The sequence below is a fragment of the Heterocephalus glaber genome, unplaced genomic scaffold, assembly GCF_053883595.1.
Source record: "Heterocephalus glaber isolate CG9 unplaced genomic scaffold, H.glaber_assembly_v1.0 deba00001577, whole genome shotgun sequence".
Lineage (NCBI taxonomy): Eukaryota > Metazoa > Chordata > Mammalia > Rodentia > Bathyergidae > Heterocephalus > Heterocephalus glaber.
Genome location: NW_028258358.1, coordinates 12,961,648 through 12,984,698, shown reverse-complemented (window position 1 = coordinate 12,984,698; position 23,051 = coordinate 12,961,648). Strand labels below are relative to the sequence as shown.

Sequence of the window (23,051 nt, the reverse complement as noted above, 5' to 3'; positions counted from 1 at the left end):
TACCAAAAAAAAAAAAAAATTGTAGTGACTTCCTAAGGTGGCAGTATCACAACACTTTACTCAGTGTTTTTGAATAATTTGGATTAATCCTCATGAAATATGATAACTTTTATTGTTGAAACACCGTATTGGAGTTTTTTTAAAAGATTAAACTCTGGTGTGATCTGCATTAACTATCCAGAGTTGTTCTTTCTGACATAGAAAGCTTCATTTCTGCTTTCATTAATTGCCTTGTAACTGGAAGATGTGGAGTAGGTGGAGCTGAACTGAATAATTCAGTACAATCCTACCTACATGCTTTTTGTAGTAGAGTAGCAATGTATCAAGACCACTTCTGTCATTAATACTCTATTCTGTATGGGATTTGAAAGATAAGTACCAAGAACTGTTCCTGCCTTTCAATAAAATTAGTTTGGAAAGGAGTTAGATCCCTTATAGGGAAGGATGATCCCAAGGAATAAAGTCTCTATAGCTACACAGTTAATTACCACAAAATATTTTTAGGTAGTTGAAATAATGTATACAATTGGAGAATGTTTTTGAGAAGTTTCTGGTAATCAAGTGCTATTCATTGGAATTTACTGTATAGCACACATTAATATGTTAATTACAATAAGGTAAATATTACAGTGTACATTATAATGAAGATAGAAAAATGCTAGTGATGTTCCCTTTATGTAATGTGTTATCCTTCCAAAAGTCAGCCTTTATATTGGGTCCTGATTCTGTCACTTCATAGCTACATGACCTTGGCTAGGTCACTCAGCCTTTTCATGTCTCAGTTTTTTCCATCTGTTTAAAGGAAGTATATCTTTTTCAGAAAATTGTATAAGAATTTGAAGAGATGACTCAGGTAATTTACTTAGCACAGAGCCTAGCCTATAGTAATTGCTACCCATTATTATTTTTGTTTCTGAAAGTGAATGTCAAAAGACATATAAAGGTTTTTTTATACATTCACTTATGACATGAGTCTATGTATCCTTTATTTTGATCAGTGTGTTTCTAAATTTCTGAATTTTGAATGCTTTTTCCATTTTCAGTAAACTCAAAGCCTGGATATTGGGAAAGAAACTACATAATGCAGATGCTTTTCTTTTCTTTTCCTTTTTCTAATAGGATAATATTTCTGGGGTTGCTCTTTTTCTTACTCTTTCATCCTGCCCTAATAAGGTTATGTGATCACAGTGTCTGGAATCACCCAGGCAAGGTTCATGTGTTTGCTTCACCACTTATCAACTATGTGACTATAATTTCTCTAAGCTTTAATTTTCTCAACTAGGTTTACATTCCTAATCTTGTCCTCTTCCAATTCATTTTTCATTGCAGTCTGGTAAACATTGAAGATAAATAGCTGGTTAACATTGAAGATAATAGCTGGTTAGTAATGATTACTAAGGATCATTGCTGAAATGCTTAATAAAAGTAGGAAAGGATACTAGGATGTCATTTATCTTAATAGCTATGTGTTTATTAAGTTATTATGCCAAAAGTGATTCAAGCACTTGACATAGGGGAACTTCTTTATACAGAGGAACTACATGGAGTAGATACTGTTTATTATTATTCTCTGTGTTACAGAAGAGAAAACTAAAACACAGAAAGTATGAATGACTTGTTCAAAGTTGTGATCTTGTTGCTAGGAAGTGGTAGAACAAAATTCACACCTACGCACTCTAGTTCTGAGCCTGAGCTGGTAGCCACTGCTACAGTGCCTTTGAGAATGCTGTAATATTTTAACCCATTAACTCATATAATCTGAGACTATAGTTTAGTGATAAAAGTTAGAGTAGAGGATTATGTAATGAATTATTTCTTCTACTTCTTGGATTGAATCCCTATAAAGGCATTGCAATTTTTATTTTGTCCAACAACTATTTAGTGAGCAATCTCTGACATAACATTTAGTGTACAAGTAACATTTTTCCTTTTAAAACAAAAGTAGAACTAGTATTTCAGCAAAGTTAAAGATTATGTTTCCATGATTAAGGAGTAAATTCTAGAAATCTTCTAAATAATCTCCTTATAGTCAGCATCTGTCATTCTCATCTTTGTTTTCTAGCACCTAAAATGGGGCAGGCATATAGCACCTAAATACGTATTTACTGAATATTATTATTAGTCCTTTTCTTTTTTCTATTTTTTATTGCACTGTTTATTATTTTGTGTTTCAGTTGATTCTTATGAGAAATTGACATGATTTTATTTTTTTTAAATAGGGGATGTCCCACTCTTGTTCAAGCCTTGCCAGGCTCTAGCACACAGGTCACTGCAGGCAGCAACCATACGGCAGTCCTCTTAATGGATGGACAGGTCTTCACATTTGGAAGTTTTTCTGTAAGGAATTTTTAAAACATTAATAATATTGCATTATAATTTATCTATGTTAGCTTTTTTCCTGGTTTCAGTGAAATTCTTGTATTATACCAGTTGCATATGCATATATTCTGCCTCTACCTCTACTATATACAAAATCTGAATGACATTCTTTCAAATAATTTTCTCTTTTACCTCAGCATTAGAATTTACTGAATTTAACAGCTGTGTTTGAATTGGACATGTTTGTTCTATATCAAAATTCTTTAAAAATATTCAGTAATTCTATCATTTGAGAGGTTCTCATCTAATTTGTAAAGATTCATTTTTCTTAATGTAGAGAACTATTTCTATTTTAGAACTTTTTAAAAGACTAGTTTATAAAATAAAGTTTGTTTAAATTTGTATCCTTTCTTTGTATCTGCCTGTCCTACCCCCTCTCCCCATTAAAGCTTAAAAAGACTGAAAATGAAAATGCTTTGAGAATTTTGCATAGTGGATATTAAAGAAAATCATCATAAGGCTGTGTTCACAAACCTGTACCTCCTCGGGTAACTGTTGAGAACTGTAGAACTTTTAAGTTTCAAAGATGTAATTTACAATTCTTGATTTTTAAAAAGCGTAAATATGAACTTCAAAAATATCTTTTATTTGGAAATTATTTCTGAAACTTACAGAAAATTTGCAAAAATAAAAACAGTATGTAGAACATCTATATATTCTTTAACCAGATTCACCTATTGTTAATATTTGGATCTGTTTAATATTTTGATACATTTATCTTTTATACACATTCTTTGTTACTTTCTGTATATGTGTCTTCAAGTGTATTTGCTTGTGTGTAAACATTTTCCCCAGTCCAGTAAGAATAATTATGTATTCTCTGACCCTTTATTCCTAAATATTTTGTATTTTAAATACTTATATTTTGTCAGATGGCTTAGAAGTTTTTGACATTTTTCTCCCTCTGATTTATGATCAGTCATTGCATTTTTGTCTTGTGTAGTCTGCTTTTATCAGGAACATTTCCACTTTTTTGTCTACTATGACACTGAAATTTTTAAAGAACATAGTACTTCTTAAAAAATAGAGCATTCCTCTTTTTTTTATATTTGGTCTCTGATATGGTACAGAAAGGGTAAACTCAGTTAAGTGCCACTCCCTCCTGCTTCCCTGGTACTCCTGCTTTCTGCCTCCTTCACTCTACACTTGTAGGTCTTTTCTAGTTTATTCTTTCTGTATTTCTTCCTGTAAAGATAAAGACACGAGTAAGTACATGCACACTCAAACATACCACATAAACATACACAATAGTTATTTCCTGTCTTTTTCAGAAGGTAGTATTCTATATGTGCTCTTTTCTGCTTTGCCCTTTGCACTTTAATATATCTCCTAGAAATCACTCCATCACTTCATAGAAATCTTTCTTTTCATCTCTACATAGTGTTTTGTTGTGGGTATGTATTATATTTAGTCAATTTCTTACGCTTAGATGTTTAAGTACTTTCCAGCATTTTTCAATGGTAATAGGAAATATTTTTAGAAGTATATCTTGAGGTTCAAGAAGTGAGGCTGCTGGGTTCAGGGTTTATGCTTGTGCTGTATATAAGATGTGAACATTCTTTTCTGTTGTGTTCACACCAGCAGCAGGTGAGAGTGCCTGTTTTTCCACAGCCTGCCACAGAATGTGTTGTCATGCCTTGTAATTTATGCCAGTCTGATGCATGAGAGCCATCAAATCCTGACTCATGTAGTATTTTAACATTAAGGGTTACACTTTCTCTTTTGGAGGATGACTTTAGTACTTTTTCTTGGTCCTCTGCACTCCTCTCTTCTTCCTGAGCTTCCCTTTTAGTGCTCTACATGTACTCAGGTTTGTAGGGGCTATCTTGATAGTTAAAGATAACTAACTTAAATGACATTATATCTGCTGTCTCCTGATACTTATTAAGGTTTAAGAAATGTAGATTTATGTGCTATGTGTGTGTTGGTTTTTATTTTGGGCATGGTGTAGGAACACTAATGGCAAGATCTGAGATCAGTTAATCATTATTTTTCTTCAGTCTCAGAAGTCCTAATTGCAAACTTTTATAAACTTATGGGTGGCTTATTGTAAACTCATTGTGAGTTGCTGTGTGGCTGTTCAGGTATCTTTTATTTTTTTCTTTTCTTCATATTAGCTGATTGGTAGTAAGGGATTAATAGAATAACAAATTATTTTGTTTTATAAGTGTTTTGTCCAAATATCACGTGTCATTTATAAACAATAAAATCTCATTCAGCTATTTTCATCTATCTCCTTAACCTTATAAAAATTATAGATTACCCAGCAATATTGTTAATATGGCTTATTTAATTTTTTAGAAAGGACAGCTGGGCAGACCCATCTTGGATGTGCCCTATTGGAACGCAAAGCCAGCTCCCATGCCTAACATTGGATCAAAGTATGGAAGAAAAGCCACCTGGATAGGTGCAAGTGGGGACCAGACTTTCTTACGAATTGATGAGGCACTTATTAATTCTCATGTACTTGCTACATCAGAAATTTTTGCCAGTAAACACATAATAGGTAATACCAACAACAAAAATACCCCATCCCCCAAGCCTTTATCATGATTGATAGTAAATGATTTCTTTCCCTACGATGAGATACAGTCATATAGCTTTTGTTTTCTTTCTGTTTGAAGAAATTTAAGTGAAGCATCTAAGTTCATATGTATCTGTGTGCTAGAAGAATGGAGTAATTGAGAAATCTAGAAACCAGAATATTCTTAAGATAGGCAATGGTAGAAGTGTGAAATAAATTGTAGTAGGATAGAACATACTGGAGTGAGGGATTTGTGTGTGTTATTTCTTATTAAGTAAATAATAGAAATTAATTTTTATGGGATATACAATGCTCAAACTTTGAAATTTTGTTAAAACCAAGATATCACTCTATACTTGTATTTATGATACCAAGAATAATTGCATAATGGAGTAGTATAGCATAGGGATTAGAAGCATGTGTTGAGGATTTAAGATGGCTAGATAGTCCTAATTCTGCCACTTAAAAGACTTTTTTTACTTAAGCTCCTTAGATATGTTTTTCCTGTGAAATGAAATGGTGATGCTATTATGTATCTTATGTGTTTTGAAGAATATAAAAAGGTAATGTATATTAAAATTATACATATTTTCCCTTTAGGCCTGGTACCTGCTTCTATATCAGAACCTCCTCCATTTAAATGTCTTCTGATAAATAAAGTGGATGGGAGTTGTAAAACTTTCAATGACTCTGAGCAAGAGGATCTGCAAGGATTTGGTGTGTGTCTCGATCCTGTGTATGATGTAATTTGGAGGTAAGCATATGTGTTTATAAAATGTAATACATAAATAAGTTTTGATCAAATTATCCTCTCTTGCTAACATAAAATTCATATATATGCAGATTTTTCACACATGAGAACTCTCCTACTTAGTAACTTATATTGCAGCCATTTGCAGGCAGCATCTTACAGTATAGTATAGTGGGAAAGAGCATGCATTCTGAACTATCCTGCCTAGGTTTATCCCAGGTCCATAATTTGTTTTCTCTGTCTCCTTGGAGAAGTTACTTTGTCTCTTTGTGCCTCCATTTTTCTCATTTATGAAATGAGGATAATAATAGTATGGATGCACATAGTAATAGAAATGTTTGCTATTATAATTATTTGTTTTACTTTAGAGAGTTTGCCTGTTATTTTTGTTTGTTAATAATCCTGTCTGTATTGAATAGAATTTGTTCTATTTCTTGTTACCATAAACATCTAAGCTATTACCAGCTACATAGAATAAAGTATGCCAACAATACAGAATAAATAAGAAAATTGAGTCTGCTGTTTAGGAATGTGCATAATAAAACACCCATATTGATAGATAAATGTATAGGGTTATATAAACTCCAGAAAATATAATACAGAGATAGACAAAAGTACACAAGCGACTCAAAGAAATTATATTGTACTTGTTTAAAATTTATTTGTGATGGGGGCTGGGGATTGAGTTCAGTGGTTCCGTCACCTGCTTCTCAAGTGCAAGATCCTGACTTCGATCCCCAGTACCAAAAAAAAAATTTATTTGTGGTGTTTTATATGTATAAGAGTAAAGAAAAGAGTTATATTTCTCAGAGTTCTTAGCTTTAGGAACCAGTAGAAGGCGACTGTAACTCTCTGCTACCAGAGCGGCTTATTACAAGCCTGAGCACTTTTTTCTTCCCTCTTGGCTGTGTTTGTTTGGCTGGCCCTAGTAGACAGGAATTCTGGTAAGTTGAAAGGTTTAAATGGCATGAGTGAGAAAAGAGAGGAGACTTTATCCTCTTCCTTCTGAACAGGCCTGTTTGTATTTCAAACAGCTGAAAAGTATTTATAGGCCATAGTTTCTGTTAATTATTAGATTTGCATTCAGAATGAAGGAATTATAGTGCTTCCTATATGGCTGACCAGCTCACTTTGTCATTTGAGTATTCTATGAGAAGCTCTAGAGGCCAGGAATAGGGTTGAGTAGTGCTTTTATAGCTCCCTGGTAGCATTGTGAAGGGTAGATTAAATAACAAGAGACCTTAATGTACTGAGAACTAAAGTTAAAGTGGCTACAGTGGGATAGAATGTAGGGGATAGAGAGGAGAGTAGTAGTTGTAAAGATAGAATTGCTTGCGGTTATTTACTAAATAGAAGTAAGAGTCTTACCGAAACATGGGCTCTGATTTGGACTTAGGTGTCAGTTGATATTTGCTTGTTTTTGTTTTGTTTTTTAATTTCTATTCCTAAATAAAGTACATTTACATTAGCAAAATAAAAATTGGAATTTTGGAATTTGCTTCTAGATACATTGACTAAGTTAGAGATAAAAGTATAACTAAACTCAGGAGTTAAGAATTTGCTTGAATTAAAGCTGTCTCCCTGGGGTCTTAACAGAACTCTGAAGTATAATATCTAGGTAGTTAAACTTTATCTTTTTCACATATGATGGTAGCAGTGAGTGGGACATAGGTTCCCAAGTGCCTGTCCAACTCCTTCATCATTTTCTCGATTGTTCCAAAAAAGATTCAAAGATGAAGGGCAGTCTCTCATAGTTCAGTAAAACAACTGGGAGATAGTTCTCTTTAAATTGGGGTCAGAGTATCTTTCCATTATCCTGACTTTTAACTAATTTCTTTTCTTTGCATTTTTCAATAGTTCTCACATTTTTATAGCTATCACAGGCATTGCAGATCCAGTATTAGCTTATTTTGACTTTCCTTCTGGCCTGCATCTACTTCCTTTTGTATTCTTTAGGAGCAAACTTTTCCTGAATAATTAGAGATTTAACATCTGTAAGAAACAGATAAGTGTTAAGAATAGCAATTTTAATTTCTGCTTAAAATTTTACATAGATATAAGAAAGCAATGCAAAAGCATGTGTAGGATAAACCATCAGTCTATAGATATTTTTCTTTCCCCATACCAAATTTCACTGACCTTCTCTATAGATCAAAATTATTATGTTTGGTTTGCATTATTTGACATTTTTTAGAAACCATGTACTTTGCCACCTTTATAAATAAAAATATAATTATTCAAAAAGTACATTTTTAAAACAATAATATGGAGGTATTTCCTAGTCAGTAAGGAACTATGTCATTATCAAAACTGTATGGAATTCTATAGTTAGGACATACCAAATATACTTAACTGCCCATCAGTGGGCATTGTAGGTTACTTTTTAAAGTTACATTAACTACAGTGCTACAGTGAACACACACTCACACCATATATCCAAACAGTTGTGTACACATGTGAGAATGTTTTTGCAAGATAGCTCTCAAATGGAATTGCTGAGTCAAAACATAGGCTTATGGAATGTTGATGTATTAACCTTTAACACTCGCTGTGTAAAATAATCCATATTTCCTCACACTGTCAGTACCAGTGGATAGTAACATTATTGTTTTCAGTTCTTGCTATTTTAATTTCATTTTTCCATACATAATATTAAGTATATATTACATGGTAAGGAATGACATACAGTAAATAAGATGGTCAATGTTCTTGCGTTTATGCAAATCAAATTGTTAGTGGAGATAGAGACTATATGAAGACAAATAACAAAAGAGGGTGCTGTGATTGAGAATAACAGTGTTGTCTCTTCCATACATCTGAGACAATGTAAGTTAAAGCCATGAAGTATGAGGGGAAAAAAGCAGGATTTGAAGGATCATAAAGAGTATTCGAAGTAGGAGGAGCGTAGTTGGCCTAAGTGCTCTCATATAAGCAAGAACTTGACAGTGCTTTAGGAATTTGAAGAAAGCCAATATAGTTAAAGCATTGTAAATGAGTAGTATGAAATAAAATTAGAAGGATAGCCACGGTAAGGACATGGAGGACATTTTAGGCTAGGTTAAGTAATTTACATTTTCTTCAAAATAAGAAGGAAGCTTTTGTAGGAATTTGAGTAGGAAATGTTAGTGACATTATACTTACATGGATAAAGGATCAGAAGGAGCAGGGTGGATGCTGATGCATAAATGCAAAGGAAAGACAATGAATTAAACTAGAGTAGGTATTGGGCAAGATGGGAGAGTAGTTGGTAACATTTTGGAATAGAACTAACTAGACTTGTTTGTGTTTTGAGGGTCTATGGAAAGGAGCTAGTCAAGGATGATTCCCCTAGTGTTCTGACTTTGATATTTGAGTAGACACTGGTGGAATTAACTGATTCAGGAAAGGCAGAGACAAGTTTTTGTCAAGACTTCTGTTTTTGACATAATAAGTTTGTGATCTAAGTGAAGATGTTAAGTGAGTAATTTGATAAATGAATCCAGCTTAGAGGACTTGGATAGACTAAAGGTAATGACTTTGAGAATTTTCATTGATAGGTAATATCTAAAGTGAGGGGTTGGTTGAGATCACTTAGATAGATAATGTAGGTTGAGAACAGAGTCTTGAGCCAAGCCTTGAGAACTTCCGAAACTTAGAACTCAGGTAGAGAGGAAGAACCCATTAGAAGACAGCCAGAGAACTGCAAGAGAAACCCAGGAGGGTATACGGACGTGGAACTAGGAAAAGGGGATAGGTCGAGAAGAGGAGTTATCTATTGGTGTTGAGTACTGCTGAGGAGTTGAGTAAGTTAATGATCAAAAATTCCATTGGAGGGCTTGGGATTTAGCTCAGTGGTTCTGGCGCCTGTCTTGCAAGTGCAAGGTCCCGAGTTCGATCCCTGGTACCCCCCACCACCACCAAAAAGAACAAAACAAAAATTCCATTGGATTTGGGTACTTAAAAGCTATTAGCAGGGGGCCGGGGATTTAGCTCAGTAGTTTTACCACCTGCTGCGCAAGTGCAAGGACCCGAGTTCGATCTCCGGTACCAAAAAAAAAAAAAATGTTATTAGCAGCTTTGAGAAGAATTTCATCAAAGCATCAGATGTGGAAATTAGATTGATGTGATTTGAAGAGCAAATGGGGATATTCATTTCTGCAATTTGGTAAACTAGATACTTTGAAGGACTTTATACTTAAGAAACAAACAAGTTCATAGTTTATACATTGTTTGGCATTCAGCCAAGAAATTGCTAATGTACTGTCCCTGACCTCTAAGCTCCTCCTAATTTAAAAAAAAAAAAAATGGAAAACCAGCATAAAAACAGAAATCCTGTCTTCATGAAGTGACCCTTGAACAGAAACAGCATGTGTGAAAAATATATTGCACTGAGGGTAAATGCTGATGTCAGCCTTCTTGTTTATAAAACAGGCGTTGTGCCAGCTGCACAGTGTAGGTGATAGAATTGATCTTAGAACTCTCAAATTAGTCGTTTGGGTGCTGGAGTGATGCTAATGCACATTGGTAATGCCCCTTTTTCTCCTGGTAGAAGTCAAGTGAAATCTTTACCAAAAAGCCCCCTCCCTTTAGGCCCTCAGGTTTTTCAAGAAGTAAGATTTAATCAAACTAGAGCTCAATTGCTTATTGAAAGATTTGCTGATGGAATTCAACAGAACAGGCAGAAAGCTTAAGTTGATATCTTGCAGTTATCAACAGTATAAATTTTGTAGTTTTATTTAAAAAATGAATTAGAAAAATGAGCAAGCAAAGAGTCTCAAAATGAAACTTAAAGTGATGGAGCATATTTGAAACCCAGTGAAGCAATACCTTTACAAATGAATAGTTTCTTCCTTTTTGGAGGGAATGGGTATTGGGAATTGAATTGAGGACCTCCTGCATGCTAAGCACGCACCGAAGAACATTACTCAAAATGTGGAGAGGCAAGACTGGACAATATGGAAATATAGATACTTGAAGAATTTAACAAGAAAATTTAATAGAAAACCAAGAAAGAAATATTAGAGATCAGAGTCTCTGAAGGAAAAATTAGAGATAATAGACAACCAGTATTTCCAAAGGTAATGCCAAAGGATTTTCCAGAACCAAACAAAGGTTTGAATCCTCAGATACTAGAACTGTTTGTTTCCATTATCTACCACGAAGAGACAATGTGATGAAGTTGTAGAACATCAAAGATCAGAATAAATCTTAAAAACAGAGAGAAACAAATCACATATAAAGGAACAACTATTAGATTTATAGGACTTTTCAAAAGCAATAATTCAATAATAGCATTGCTACTAGTTATAGAAGCTACCATTATAGAATTTGTTTCATACCAAATACTATTTTAAATACTTTTAAAAAGTCATTTTAAAGATTGTGGTTAAAAATATAAAGTTTATCATCTTAATCATTTATAAGGGCATAGTCAGTAATGTTAACATGTTGTACAGAACTCCAGAAATTTTCATATTGTAAAATGGAAACTCTATATTAATTAAACAGTTTCCCTTTTACTTGTGGCTAACCCCTAAAAGAGATCAGGAGATGAAAACACTTTTTTGAGGATATTGTTAGGTAAGAGATAAGACCAATAGAACAGTGGCAGGAGATCAGTGTGAGTTCCTTATAGCTTTTGTTGCTGTTTTACTATTAGGTTGAATGTCTACATTCATTTTATTTATGCTTTCTTTTTAAGAATCGGGCATGTCTCTCACCCATTTTTACTGTAGGATCATTGTCTCTTAGTGCCCTATAGGAGTTCTTATGCATTATGAATATTTAATTTTTGTCTTATATGTTTGCTTTTTCTTTCTTTTTTTCTTTTTTCTTTTTTGGTTTTTTGAGACAGGGTTTCACTATGTAGTCCAGGCTGGCCTTGACCTCACAGCTATCTTCCTGCCTCAGCCTCCCAAGTGCTGGGATTACAGGCATGCACTACCACACTTGGATTTCCACATATTTTCTTTCAACTTGTCTTTTGTCTTTAAATATTTCAGTGGAGTTTTTGTTGTACAAGAGCTTCTTATTTATATGTATGCATCATATCTTGAAATTGTCAACAGTGTTAAGTGTACAGTTGCTATATCTGTGAAGCATTGCAATCTGTATTACTTTTTTGTTTATATATTTAGCTTAGCTATGTAATGAGCTATATTTTTCCTATTTAAGTTGATCATATTATTTATTTTCTTTATATCATCAATTATATTTTAGAAACTTTTCAAATGAAACTACATGTTGAGGTACTATAATTATCCTATTTCTTGAAAGGTTTCGACCAAATACCAGAGAACTGTGGTGTTACAATGCAGTAGTTGCAGATGCCAGACTTCCCTCTGCAACAGATATGCAGTCCAGATGTAGTATTCTAAGTCCTGAACTTGCCCTACCAACAGGATCAAGGGCTCTTACCACTCGATCTCATGCAGCTTTGCACATTCTAGGTAGGATCACTATTTGGTGTCTGGTTAATCTGCATTGGTGCGTGCTGTGCTGAGGGTTAGGGTTTTTTTTTTAAGAGTATTTACATTTGTATGTCATTGTTTCATGTTTGTTAATAATAATATGCTAGGTACAAAATATGACATGTAAACCTATACCAACACCATGAAAGAATATGTATGCTTAGATATAAATTGGTCCTGGATATGATTTTCAAATAGACTCAGCCTTAAAAGCAAAATTTTTGTTTAACTTGAGTATGTATACTTTTAGAGATATAGATCAAATATTCGAATATATAATTAACTTATATACAAAAATATAAAATATTATTTTATAGTTTTCTGTTTCTTACATAACACAGATTCCCACAACATATCAACTTGATTCCTGTTGGAGTCAAATAAATATCTCAAATTACTTTGAGAAAAAATATCTCATTTGAGAAAAAATCTCTATTTGAGAAAAAATATCTCAAATTACTTTGAGATATAGCACTTTTGCAGTATATATTTTTTATTATTGGAAATTTTATGTCCACATAGCTACTTAATTTTTTTGTTTTTGAGTGTGCTGGGGAGAGGTCTTGGGGTTCAAACCCAGGACTTTTGAGCTGGGCTGCCTGCCCAACTTCCCCCCAACACACACACATTGTTTTTGAGACAGAATCTCCCTCAGTTGCCTTGGCTGGCTTGAATTTATAATCCTCCTGTCTCAGTCTCCTAGAGTACTGAGATTACAGTGTATATTACTTCCTATTTTGTGGTCTTTAAAAATGAACCTTGGGATCAAAATGAATAATATTGTGAAATAGGAAGAAAAGGTCTAAAGAAGTAGGGAAAATAGGAGGGGTAGGGGAAAGAAAAGAAGGGAAAAGAAAAAATATGAGAAAAGGAAAAAAATTGAAACAAAGTCTTTGTAAATAGGGAAGGGTGGAGGGGGTGAAGGGAGGGCAGGGGAAGGGGAAAACAATAAAAAGTAAGATACTCATGTAAAGGTACAAGATCCCAATGATGAATGTAACTGTACTGTATACCTAAAATGTACCAATAAAATTAATGGGAAAAAAATATGATCCTTGAACTGAGAATATAAGCTGACTCTGGTTTGGATCCTAGCAAAAAAAAAGCTGTAAGATTTACTTTTGTTTATCTAACACTTGCAATTATGAAATCATATTCCAATTATAAAATCACATGTCATATCTAAACATAAGAAATAATAAGTAGAATTTTAAGAATCAAACTAAAGTAATTCAGACAGTTTAATAGAATAAACAACCTCAAAAAGGCTCAAAGATTAAGTGACCAACTTTCAGAGATTCAGATTAGCATAAAACTCATAATATATATTTAAATATGATAATTACCCAGGTGGAAGAGAATATTTCTTGGTTAAGTATTTTTTTCCATGAAACAACGTTTAAAGCTTGGCAAATATTTGTTGATCACATTCAGAGTTTACCTGTATTAATTTATCCTCTACAGCAGTGATGGCGAACCTTTTAGAGCTTTCAATTATATAAACAACTTGCTGTGGCATGTGTGCCATAAATTTACCACCACTGCTCTGTAGAACTAAATATTATTAATAATATAGGAAATTTTAATTTCTGAGAGTTGAATTTCATTTGTTTGTTGTTTTAGGTTGTCTGGATACCTTGGCTGCTATGCAGGACTTAAAAATGGGCATTGCAAATACAGAGGAAGAAACTCAAGCAGTAATGAAAGTTTATTCCAAAGAAGATTATAGTGTAGTAAATAGGTTTGAAAGTATGTATACATAGATTTAGGAAATATTATGCTATAACTGCAATACATTTGGATATTTTAAAACCCAGATTGTTATTTATGTCTTTTAGGTCATGGAGGGGGCTGGGGTTACTCTGCCCATTCAGTAGAAGCTATCCGTTTTTGTGCTGACACTGATATTTTACTTGGTGGTCTTGGTCTATTTGGAGGTAGAGGAGAATATACTGCTAAAATTAAGGTAAAGTTCATTGACACCTTTATCCTCTTCTGTTGAAGGTGCTGATTTTTACTTAGTTTATTATTTAAAGCTTCCTTTTATTTCTCTTTTTAACTTGGTTTATTTGTTGTTGTTAATGCCTCCTTTTACAAAGAGATAGATGAAACATTGTTAAACATTGTTAAAGTCTTACACCATAATACTAAATCAGTAACATTAAAAAATTAAGGAAAAGGGGCTGGGGATTTAGCTCAGTGGTTTCACCGCCTGCTGTGCAAGCGCAAGGACCCGAGTTCGATCCCCGGTACAAAAAAAAAAAAATCAAGGGAAAGGAAAGAAAGGAGAGAAAGAAAATGAAAAGAGTTGAGATGTGTTATGTATACGTACCAACTCCCCACAAGGAATGTAATCATTATGTACTGACTGCAAACATGTATTAATAAAAAATAAAAATTGAAAAAATCAGAGGTCACTAAGAAGAGAGGAAATGAAAAGAAAATGGTTTTTCAGTAATTTAAGACTGAGGAGAGACTGGCAGTCAGTTTCAATCTTTTGTGCTGAACTTCCTGGCCATTTAGAAATAACAGTACTTTTTTATGTGGCTACATTCTTGCAACTGTTCTAATGACAGGGGCACAACTATTTTGACGTGGGAACATTTTGTTGTAGTTAAAGTGTTTATAGAATCTTTAGTGCCAAATACTATATAAATAGACATCATCACTAGGATTTGGGACCAGTGATAAAGTAAGAGATAAAGTAGCAAGGATGGATTCCATCTGGCGGCAAACTAAAAATAATTAAGAGTATTAAGTTTATTACACCTCTTCATCTCCCAAAGGGCTAGCAGTTATCTTAAGCAAAATGTATGTCCACTCTTCAAAAAATTTACTACAAGCTAGAATATTCTGCCTCTCAAATTATGTAACTTTGCTCTTTTTTTTTTTAAATTAGTACATATTTGCAATACAGAATGCTTACATTCCTTCTGGAAAGTTGGTACAAGTATATAACATATCTCAATTACTTTTTCTTACCTGTTTCTCCTCCCTCTCTCTCTCCCTTTCAGCCGTATCTTGCTCCTGTTCCCATTTGAAAAAGATCTATCTCCCTACTTCCTAGTATCTGTCTTTTATTTTGGTCTTTACTGTATTTTGGGTTTCTCAAAGAAGAGAAACCATGAAATATTTAAGCTTATATGTCTGATTTATTTCACTTAACATTATAGTCTCAAGGTGCATCCATTTTCCTACAGTGACCCAAGTTTACCTTTTTATGGCAGAGTAGTACTCTATTATGTATAAGAAGCACTTTTTCTTTATCCATTCATCCATTGATGGGCATCTAGGCTGTTTGTAAGATTTAGCTATTACAAATTATGCTATTATAAACATGGGTATGTATATATCACTGTAGTATGATGGTTTTAACTCTTTTGGAAAGATACCAAGAAGAATAATAGCTAGGTCAAAGGAAACCTCTAGTTCTAGTTTTTTGATGAATCTTTGTACTGATTTCCATATTGGTTGTACTAATTCACATTCCCACCAATAGTGGAGAATGGTTCTTTTTTTTCCACAGTCTGACGAGTACTTGTTATTGGTTGATTTCTTGATGATAGCCATGCTTTCTGGAGTGAGATGGAATCTCAGTGTTGGTTTAATTTGCATTTCTCAAATGACTAGTGATGTTGAACATTTTTTCATATGTTTATTTGCTGTTTGTACTTCTTCGTCTTAGAAGTGTCTGTTCGTTTCAGATGCCCATTTTTGGATTGGGTCTTTAAATTTGGGGAGTCTGATTTTTTTTGAGTTCTTTATATCTTGTAGATGTTAGTCCTTTGAGGATAGCTGGTAAAAATTTTTCCCATTGTGTGGATTCTACACCTATGTTGTCAAGAGTTTTACCTATTTTATCTTCTAGCAGATTAAATGTTTCTGCTTTAATATTTAGATTCTTAATCCATTTTGATTTTAGTTTAACCCATAGTCAGAGATATGGATCTCGGTTTAATCTTCAGCGTGTGGAGAGCCAGTTTTTGCAGCACCATTTATTAAAGAGATTATTTTTCTTCCAGTGAAGTGTTTGGCCCCTTTGTCAAAGATAAGATAGCTAAGTGTGATTGTAATTGTTTCTGCATCTTCTGTTCTGTTCCACTGATCTTTGAATCATTTTTTTTTTTTTTTGCCAGTACCATCCTGTTTTTATAATGGTACCTATGCAGTATAACTTCAAATCAGTGATTATGATGCCCCTTTCCTTGCCCTTGTGGCCAGGAATTGCTTTTGCTATTCTAAGTCTCTTCTGAATTAAGAATTGTTTTCTCTAGTTCTGTGAGGTATGCTGTTGGTATTTTGATCAGAATTGCATTAAATCTGTATAAAATTTTGAAAGTATGGCCATTTTCATTATACTGGTTCTGCCTATACAAGAACAAGGGATATCTTTCCATATCCTCTGCAATCTCCTTTTTCAGAGTACTATAGTTTTCAGTGTGTAGGGCTTTTACTTTATTAGATTGATTCTTAAGTATTTCATTTTTCTTGATGCTAGTGTGAAAGTTGTGGTTTCCCTAATTTCTCTCTGAGTTTTACTCGTTTACAGGAATGCTATTGATTTTTGAGCATTGACTTCGTAACAGCTATGCTGCCAAATTTGGTTATTAATTTTGAGAGTCTTTCAGTGGAGTTTTTGGGGTCTTCTGTGTAGAATAGCATATATGATAATTAAACTTCCTTTCCTATCCATATTCCTTTTATTTCCTTCTCTAATGTATTTACTCTGACTAATGTTTCCAGAACTGTATTGAATAAGAGTGGTGATAGTAGACATCCTTGTCTTGGAGAAATGATAATCTTGGAGAAGTAATTTGCTTTTCTCTAGTTATAGTACATATGCTAGAAAGGTAGATATTATAAGAATGAATTAACTAAAAATTAAAAGCTGCTATAGTTTTGGATTATAGGAATAGAATAATAATTAAGGATATTTATAGCTCATATTGTTGACTCTAAGAAACAATACTTTGGCTTATTTCAGTACAGCACTTTCAAAATGGTTACTTTAGTATGGTTTGAGTCATTGTTCAGATGGAGAAGTAAACTCATTGAGTAATCTAGTACTAGTTAACAATGTCGAGGGCCAGGGCTTTGGAAGGGGGCTGGTTAGTTTTCTTTTTATACCTGTAGTTGTTTATTCTGTTTCTTTGTAGATTTGTCCTCTTTTTCCTGGCTGCTGAAGGTGGAATTCCTCTAGGCTTACCCTAAGGCCTTCCTTGTTCACTCTGTATTTTCTCCTAGGCATTCTTTTCTAACCCAGAAGTTTCAATAGCCATAAGCAGTCTGTGATGCTCAAATTTATATTTCCAGGTCAAGCTTCTTTATTGACCCATTTCCATGTAAATGTTGTAAAGATGTATCAGTTATCAGTTGTTATCTCTCAACTGAGCTCATGTTCTTTCCCTAACACCTAGCTGTCTTTCAGGGATCCCTGTCTCATGAGTAGTACCATTCACCATATGTTTGTTCCAGAGGCCAACAACCTAGATCCCTTTCTTAATAGGTCCACCATTATCTTTTCTCCTCTGAAAATGTCTCTTCCATCATCAGCTCAGACTGTTTGTCTTAGGTTAATCAACTAACTGGTCTTTGTTCATGTGCTTACTTTTCTGTACTTTATGCCTTTTACTTCACCTTCCTATCTCTTCTTTAACCCAGTCCAGTCAGGTTTTTGCCCCAACTAGTCTGCTGAAATTATTCTTGTCAAAGACACTGATGATGTTTAGTATTGCTAAAGCCAATGATCAAGTCAGTTCTTATCTTCCTTAACCATTCAGCCAAATTTAATCCAGTTAAGGCTCTTTTTGAAATATTTTCTTTGCTTGGCTCTCAAGACACTTCACTTTCCTCCTAGCCTACTACTTTTTCTAGTATTCTGATGGTTGTTCATCTTGCTGATCTCTAAATGTTTGAGTGTTTAACTCATTTTTGAACATCTTTTTAGAGTATATTTAGCCTAGCTGGTGCAGTGACACACACTTTCCTCTTTGGGAGGCTGAGGCAGGAAGATTTAATTGAGCCCCTGAGTTTGAGAAAAGCCTGAGCAACAGTGTGACCCTGTCTCATTCATTTGTAAAGATATACATATATATATATATATATGTTTATAACTTTATAACTATATATATTTGTGTATATATGTGTATATATATATATAATACTCATCCCTAGAGTAATGCATCCTCATGCCTCTAAATATTTTTTCTCCTCTGCTTTATGTCTATTATATATTTTGGAGGTAATACATTCAGAACTATGTTTCTAATGATCATACCCACATTCTTCCCATCTCACTTAATTGACTTAGGATATACTTAATTTTACTTTTATACTTGCTGAGGCCAAAAATCTGTGAATCATCCTTGATTTCACTCTACCTTTCACACCCACATACACTTCAGCAGATATTTTTAGCTCCACTTTCAAAATAAATCCACAATTTATCCACCTCTGAAAACTGTGGCTGATATCAAGTTGTCCATGCTTTAACTGTTTTCATATGAATGATTATGTATTCTACTTGTTTCCTTACCCAATTCAATCTGTTTTCAACACAGCAGAGTAGGTGTCTTTAAATGGCACCCAGTAGCGTTCCATTCTTCTGTTTAAACTCCTTTAGGATCTTTGTGTATTAGAATAAGAGCCAAAGCCTTATAGGATCCTGCAAAATTTCATCAGAACTGACTGCCAACACCTCGCTGACCTTATGTTATTCTACTTGCTTCACTATAATCTTGTCACACCAGCCTGCTTGTTGCTTCTTAAACCTGTCAAGCTTCAGAACCTTTGCATTTTCTGTTCCCTCTTAACTACCACTCTTTCTTCAACACTTGCATGGATCACTTCTTAGCACTTTTAGATTTCCACTCCTTTTGATCCTTACCACAAACTCACACCCAGTTAGCCCTCCTTTTATTATATATATATATATATATATATATATGTGTGTGTGTATATATATATATGTATATGTATATATTGTTTACCCCTGTATGCTCAGTTCTTAAACTGTCCCTGACACACAGTATGTGTTCAAATAGTTTTGAATGTAAGGAGAGACAAATCAGGGGCAAATTGTTGTGGACCTTTGTATCATGAAGAAAATAAGAAATGACTAAAACTTTCAGATAGAAGAAAGTATTCTGATCAGCTACAAACCCTTCACCATCATTGTCCATGGGTTAAAGCAGGGAGACAAGAGATCTAAGAAGACTAGTCATCATTGCAGTGTTTCAGCCAGCAATAGGGTTATGATTGCATTGGTGAATAGAATAGATAGAATGATGACAGAAAAATACAGAAAAAAGGATTATTTTAGGGTTTTTGCCTGAGTGATCGGGTGAATGAAAGGATGAGCAATCAGACCAAGGAAGGCAAGAAAAGGAAAAGATGAATAATTTTAGAAATAGCAAGATCAAGTTATGTGGGGAAGGGCATTGTTCAGTGACTGTTGAGATGAAGATCCAGGCTGGAGACAGATTTCCAAGTCAACAGCATATAACCAAAAATTTTAGACACTTAGCCCAGTACTTGTCCAGTACATTTTAATATTTTATCTGACTTTCTTGTAATTCACCTACTGTAATTCTCCAGAGAAAAAAGGCTTTTTAAAAAACAATCTATTTAAAAAATTCTTCCCTCATAATTTGCCTTTATTTTCACTTAATCTCATAAACATTTCCCATTTGAAATCTTTTCTCTTTTTGCCTTATTCAGACTGTGGTTGCTTTTTTTTTTTGTACTGGGGATCAAATTCGAGACCTTGTGCTTGCGAGGCAGCACAAGGGACCACTGACGAGACCACTGAGCTAAATCTGCAGCCCTTGTGGTTCCTTTTTGTATAACCATTTTTTCATGCTTTACATCTTTCCTTTTTCCATGCCACATTACTTTTACCTTCTGTATACTTCATTGCGTATTAGATGCTCACAAAATTATAAACACATTTTTCGGTAGATTTACAAATGAATGAGTGGGAAAAATTGTTTTTCTTTTTCCCCAGCTATTTGAGTTGGGTCCAGATGGAGGAGACCATGAAACTGATGGGGACCTTCTTGCAGAGACTGATGTGTTGGCTTATGACTGTGCTGCTAGGTAAAAATTTTGCTCTTTATTCAGTATAATTCTTACATAGTTAAAGTTTTAAATTTATTATAAAGTGTAAATATAATTTTAAAAGGCACTTTAAATAATCTTCTATGTATGTGCTTGAGAAATTAAATTATATGCAGTCATGCCTAACCTAGGGTGGAATTCTGCAGAGAAATGTGCCATTAGGTGATTTCATCCTTGTGCAAAAATCATGGAGTGTAATTATGCAAACCTGGATGGTATAGCCTACTACACAGTTTGGCCATAGGGTATAGCTACTATCCTGTGCATTGTCTCTTTTTTACTAAAACATCATTACATAGCATATAACTGTATTAGAAGAATGCAAGTGTCATTTTTAATGATGCTGCTGAATTAAAAGTAATATTCTTCATGGTATTATTTAACAAGATAAGCTGATTCAACATTGAAGATAAAATGGAAATATACATATATTTTGCACACATTTTTCCTGTGTCTCTTAGACAACACCTAATATGCTATTGTTCTAGTGATTGCTAGTCATAAAATAAATAAAATGCAGTCATGCCTCACCCAGGGATGGGCTGAGAAATGGTTTGTTAGGTGATTTTGTCCTTGTGCAAAACTCAGACAGAGTACTTACACAAATCTAGATGGTAGAGGCTACTACACACCTTGGCCATATGATATAGCCACTGTCATGAAAATTCGTAATGATGGTGTCAATAGTCATAGTAGGGCACAATTCAGATCACCTGTGTACCCTGATATCATGCCAGTAGTAAAATAATGCATTAGGGTATCAGCATCACTGAAGGTTTTTGGGAGCTTACTAAAATCAGTGTGTTTATTTATGAAGGTTCATTATATAAGATGAGACATCAGTCCTCTATGTAATCCTAGGAGTTATCTCAGCACTGCTCTGACAGGTTAGTGATTAGAGTCAGGGAATATTATGATGGGAAAAAATACAAACAGCCTTGAAGTGATGGTAGTACACTATACTTCCTAATAATTATTTTAAGAAAATGTTGTGGAGTATGTATAGGCTTTTTGCTGGTGAAAATAAAAATATTTTCTGAAATAAGGATGATAAGAAGGCATTAATTTTTCTTTTGCTAGATACATACTTTTGAGAATCTAAGAATGAATCTAAAGAAAATTCTGACTGTTTCTTCACTTTAGGCATTAATATCGCAAGGTATTTTTTAGTAATCTTTAATGTTTTATACAAATCAATATAAGGGGGAGTTTCAGGAAAGTCAGTTAGTTAATATTAGTTAATTTCACCAAGCCTTAATAAGCCATTGACATTTATTTTATGTATGTGTGTGTGTATGTATGTATGTATGTATTTTGTACTGGGAATTGAATCCAGAGCCTTTGCACTGACCTACATCCCCAGCATCCTCCTCACTTTTAATTTTTTTTATTCATTTCTTAAAATTTATTTTTTATCTTGCTAAGTTGCCCATGCTGGGCCAAAACCTGTGATCCTCCTGCCTCAACTTCCCGGAGTGGTGGGATTACAGAGATATACCACTATACCTGGCTAACATTTATTTTTGAACATGTGACTATGAGTCAGATACAGGGTATAGTTTCATGCTTAGGGAATCATCTAGATTTTCTTCATTAGCCTAGACTCTTAAGGGTAACAACATTAAGATCTTTTTGACTTTCAGTTTATTACTCTTCTCCACCTATCACTAACAAAACAGGACACCTTACTGTTTCCTGAACCTCTCTTGAACATTTTTATCTCTGCAGGTTCATTTATTAACATATAATATTCTCTTCTTTCCTTAAATGCTCTTTATTCCCTCAGTCCCACTTAAAACCCAATTCCTTCTACTCTATTACCTAGAACTTTGCTTAATTTGCTTATAATTTGATTTCTCGATCTATATCTGAGTTTTCGCCCCTATTTTTTTATGGGGGGTTGGTGCTAGCCATGGAACCAGGGCTTCATGTATTATAGGCAAGTGCTGTTCCATTGAGCTACACCTCTATTTCCTCTCCTAAATTCATAAACATTTTGGTCTATTTAGTGTGAAATCCTCAGTTTCGAACAGTTTATCTGAATTAATTCAATCATTAGAACAACTGAATGAACTAAGCATTATTTTCACCTGTTTTCAGATAAAGAAATGGAGGTACAGAGAGAATGTGGCAATATGCCCAAAGTCCACCAGTTAGCAAGTCACAAAACCAGTGCTCCAACCAGTCACTTGGCTCCAGGGCCATTTTCCAAACACGCTACCTCAAAAAACACTTACTCTGAATAAAATAATTTTAAAACTAAAGTTCAAATTTTCATTTTCTGCAAAATTTACATGCTTTTTAAAGCATTAATCTAAAAATATTTGCCTTATTTTAATATGAAAGATTTACAAGATTTAAGCATGTTATAGAATTCAGGAAGAGGGAAAAGAAACAGTTCTATCACTATAACACAAGTAGCTGCTATTTGTCTTTGTGTCCTGACTTTTCAAAAATAGTGTTTTAATTATTATCTAAAGAGAATCTTAAAGTATAATTAATTTCATGATTTTTATTAAAAAGAATTTTTTTTAAAATCTGACAAGGAAGTGCAAAGGCATTGTCTTTGACTCACTAATATTTCCCAGAGAAAAATATGCAATGATGTTTGATGAACCAGTTCTCCTGCAAGCTGGTTGGTGGTATGTAGCATGGGCTCGAGTGTCAGGACCCAGCAGTGACTGTGGATCACATGGACAAGCTTCTATTACCACAGATGATGGGTAAGCAGAATGTTGAATTTAACATAAGCACCTCTCATTTTTTTTTTTTTTTTTTTGGTACCGGGGATCGAACTTGGGTCCTTGCGCTTGCGCAGCAGGTGGCGAAA

At 33.9% G+C, this 23,051-nt stretch overlaps 1 protein-coding gene across 22 annotated transcripts in view; it reads left to right on the top strand.

Annotated features, from left to right (window-relative positions):
- Mycbp2 (MYC binding protein 2) overlaps positions 1-23,051 on the top strand; it is a 294,048-nt gene that overhangs the window by 97,116 nt on the left and 173,881 nt on the right. For 13 of the 22 annotated variants that reach the window (XM_087192942.1, XM_087192939.1, XM_087192950.1 and 10 more), the window contains 8 exons: positions 2,220-2,337; positions 4,681-4,885; positions 5,504-5,657; positions 11,910-12,082; positions 13,727-13,852; positions 13,942-14,069; positions 20,109-20,200; positions 22,768-22,944. In XM_087192942.1, coding sequence (XP_087049068.1) covers positions 2,220-2,337; positions 4,681-4,885; positions 5,504-5,657; positions 11,910-12,082; positions 13,727-13,852; positions 13,942-14,069; positions 20,109-20,200; positions 22,768-22,944 — 1,173 coding nt within the window. The remainder of the gene's footprint in view (positions 1-2,219; positions 2,338-4,680; positions 4,886-5,503; positions 5,658-11,909; positions 12,083-13,726; positions 13,853-13,941; positions 14,070-20,108; positions 20,201-22,767; positions 22,945-23,051) is intronic. The other 9 variants (XR_015443710.1, XM_004845227.4, XM_087192946.1 and 6 more) reach the window with 1 other exon arrangement.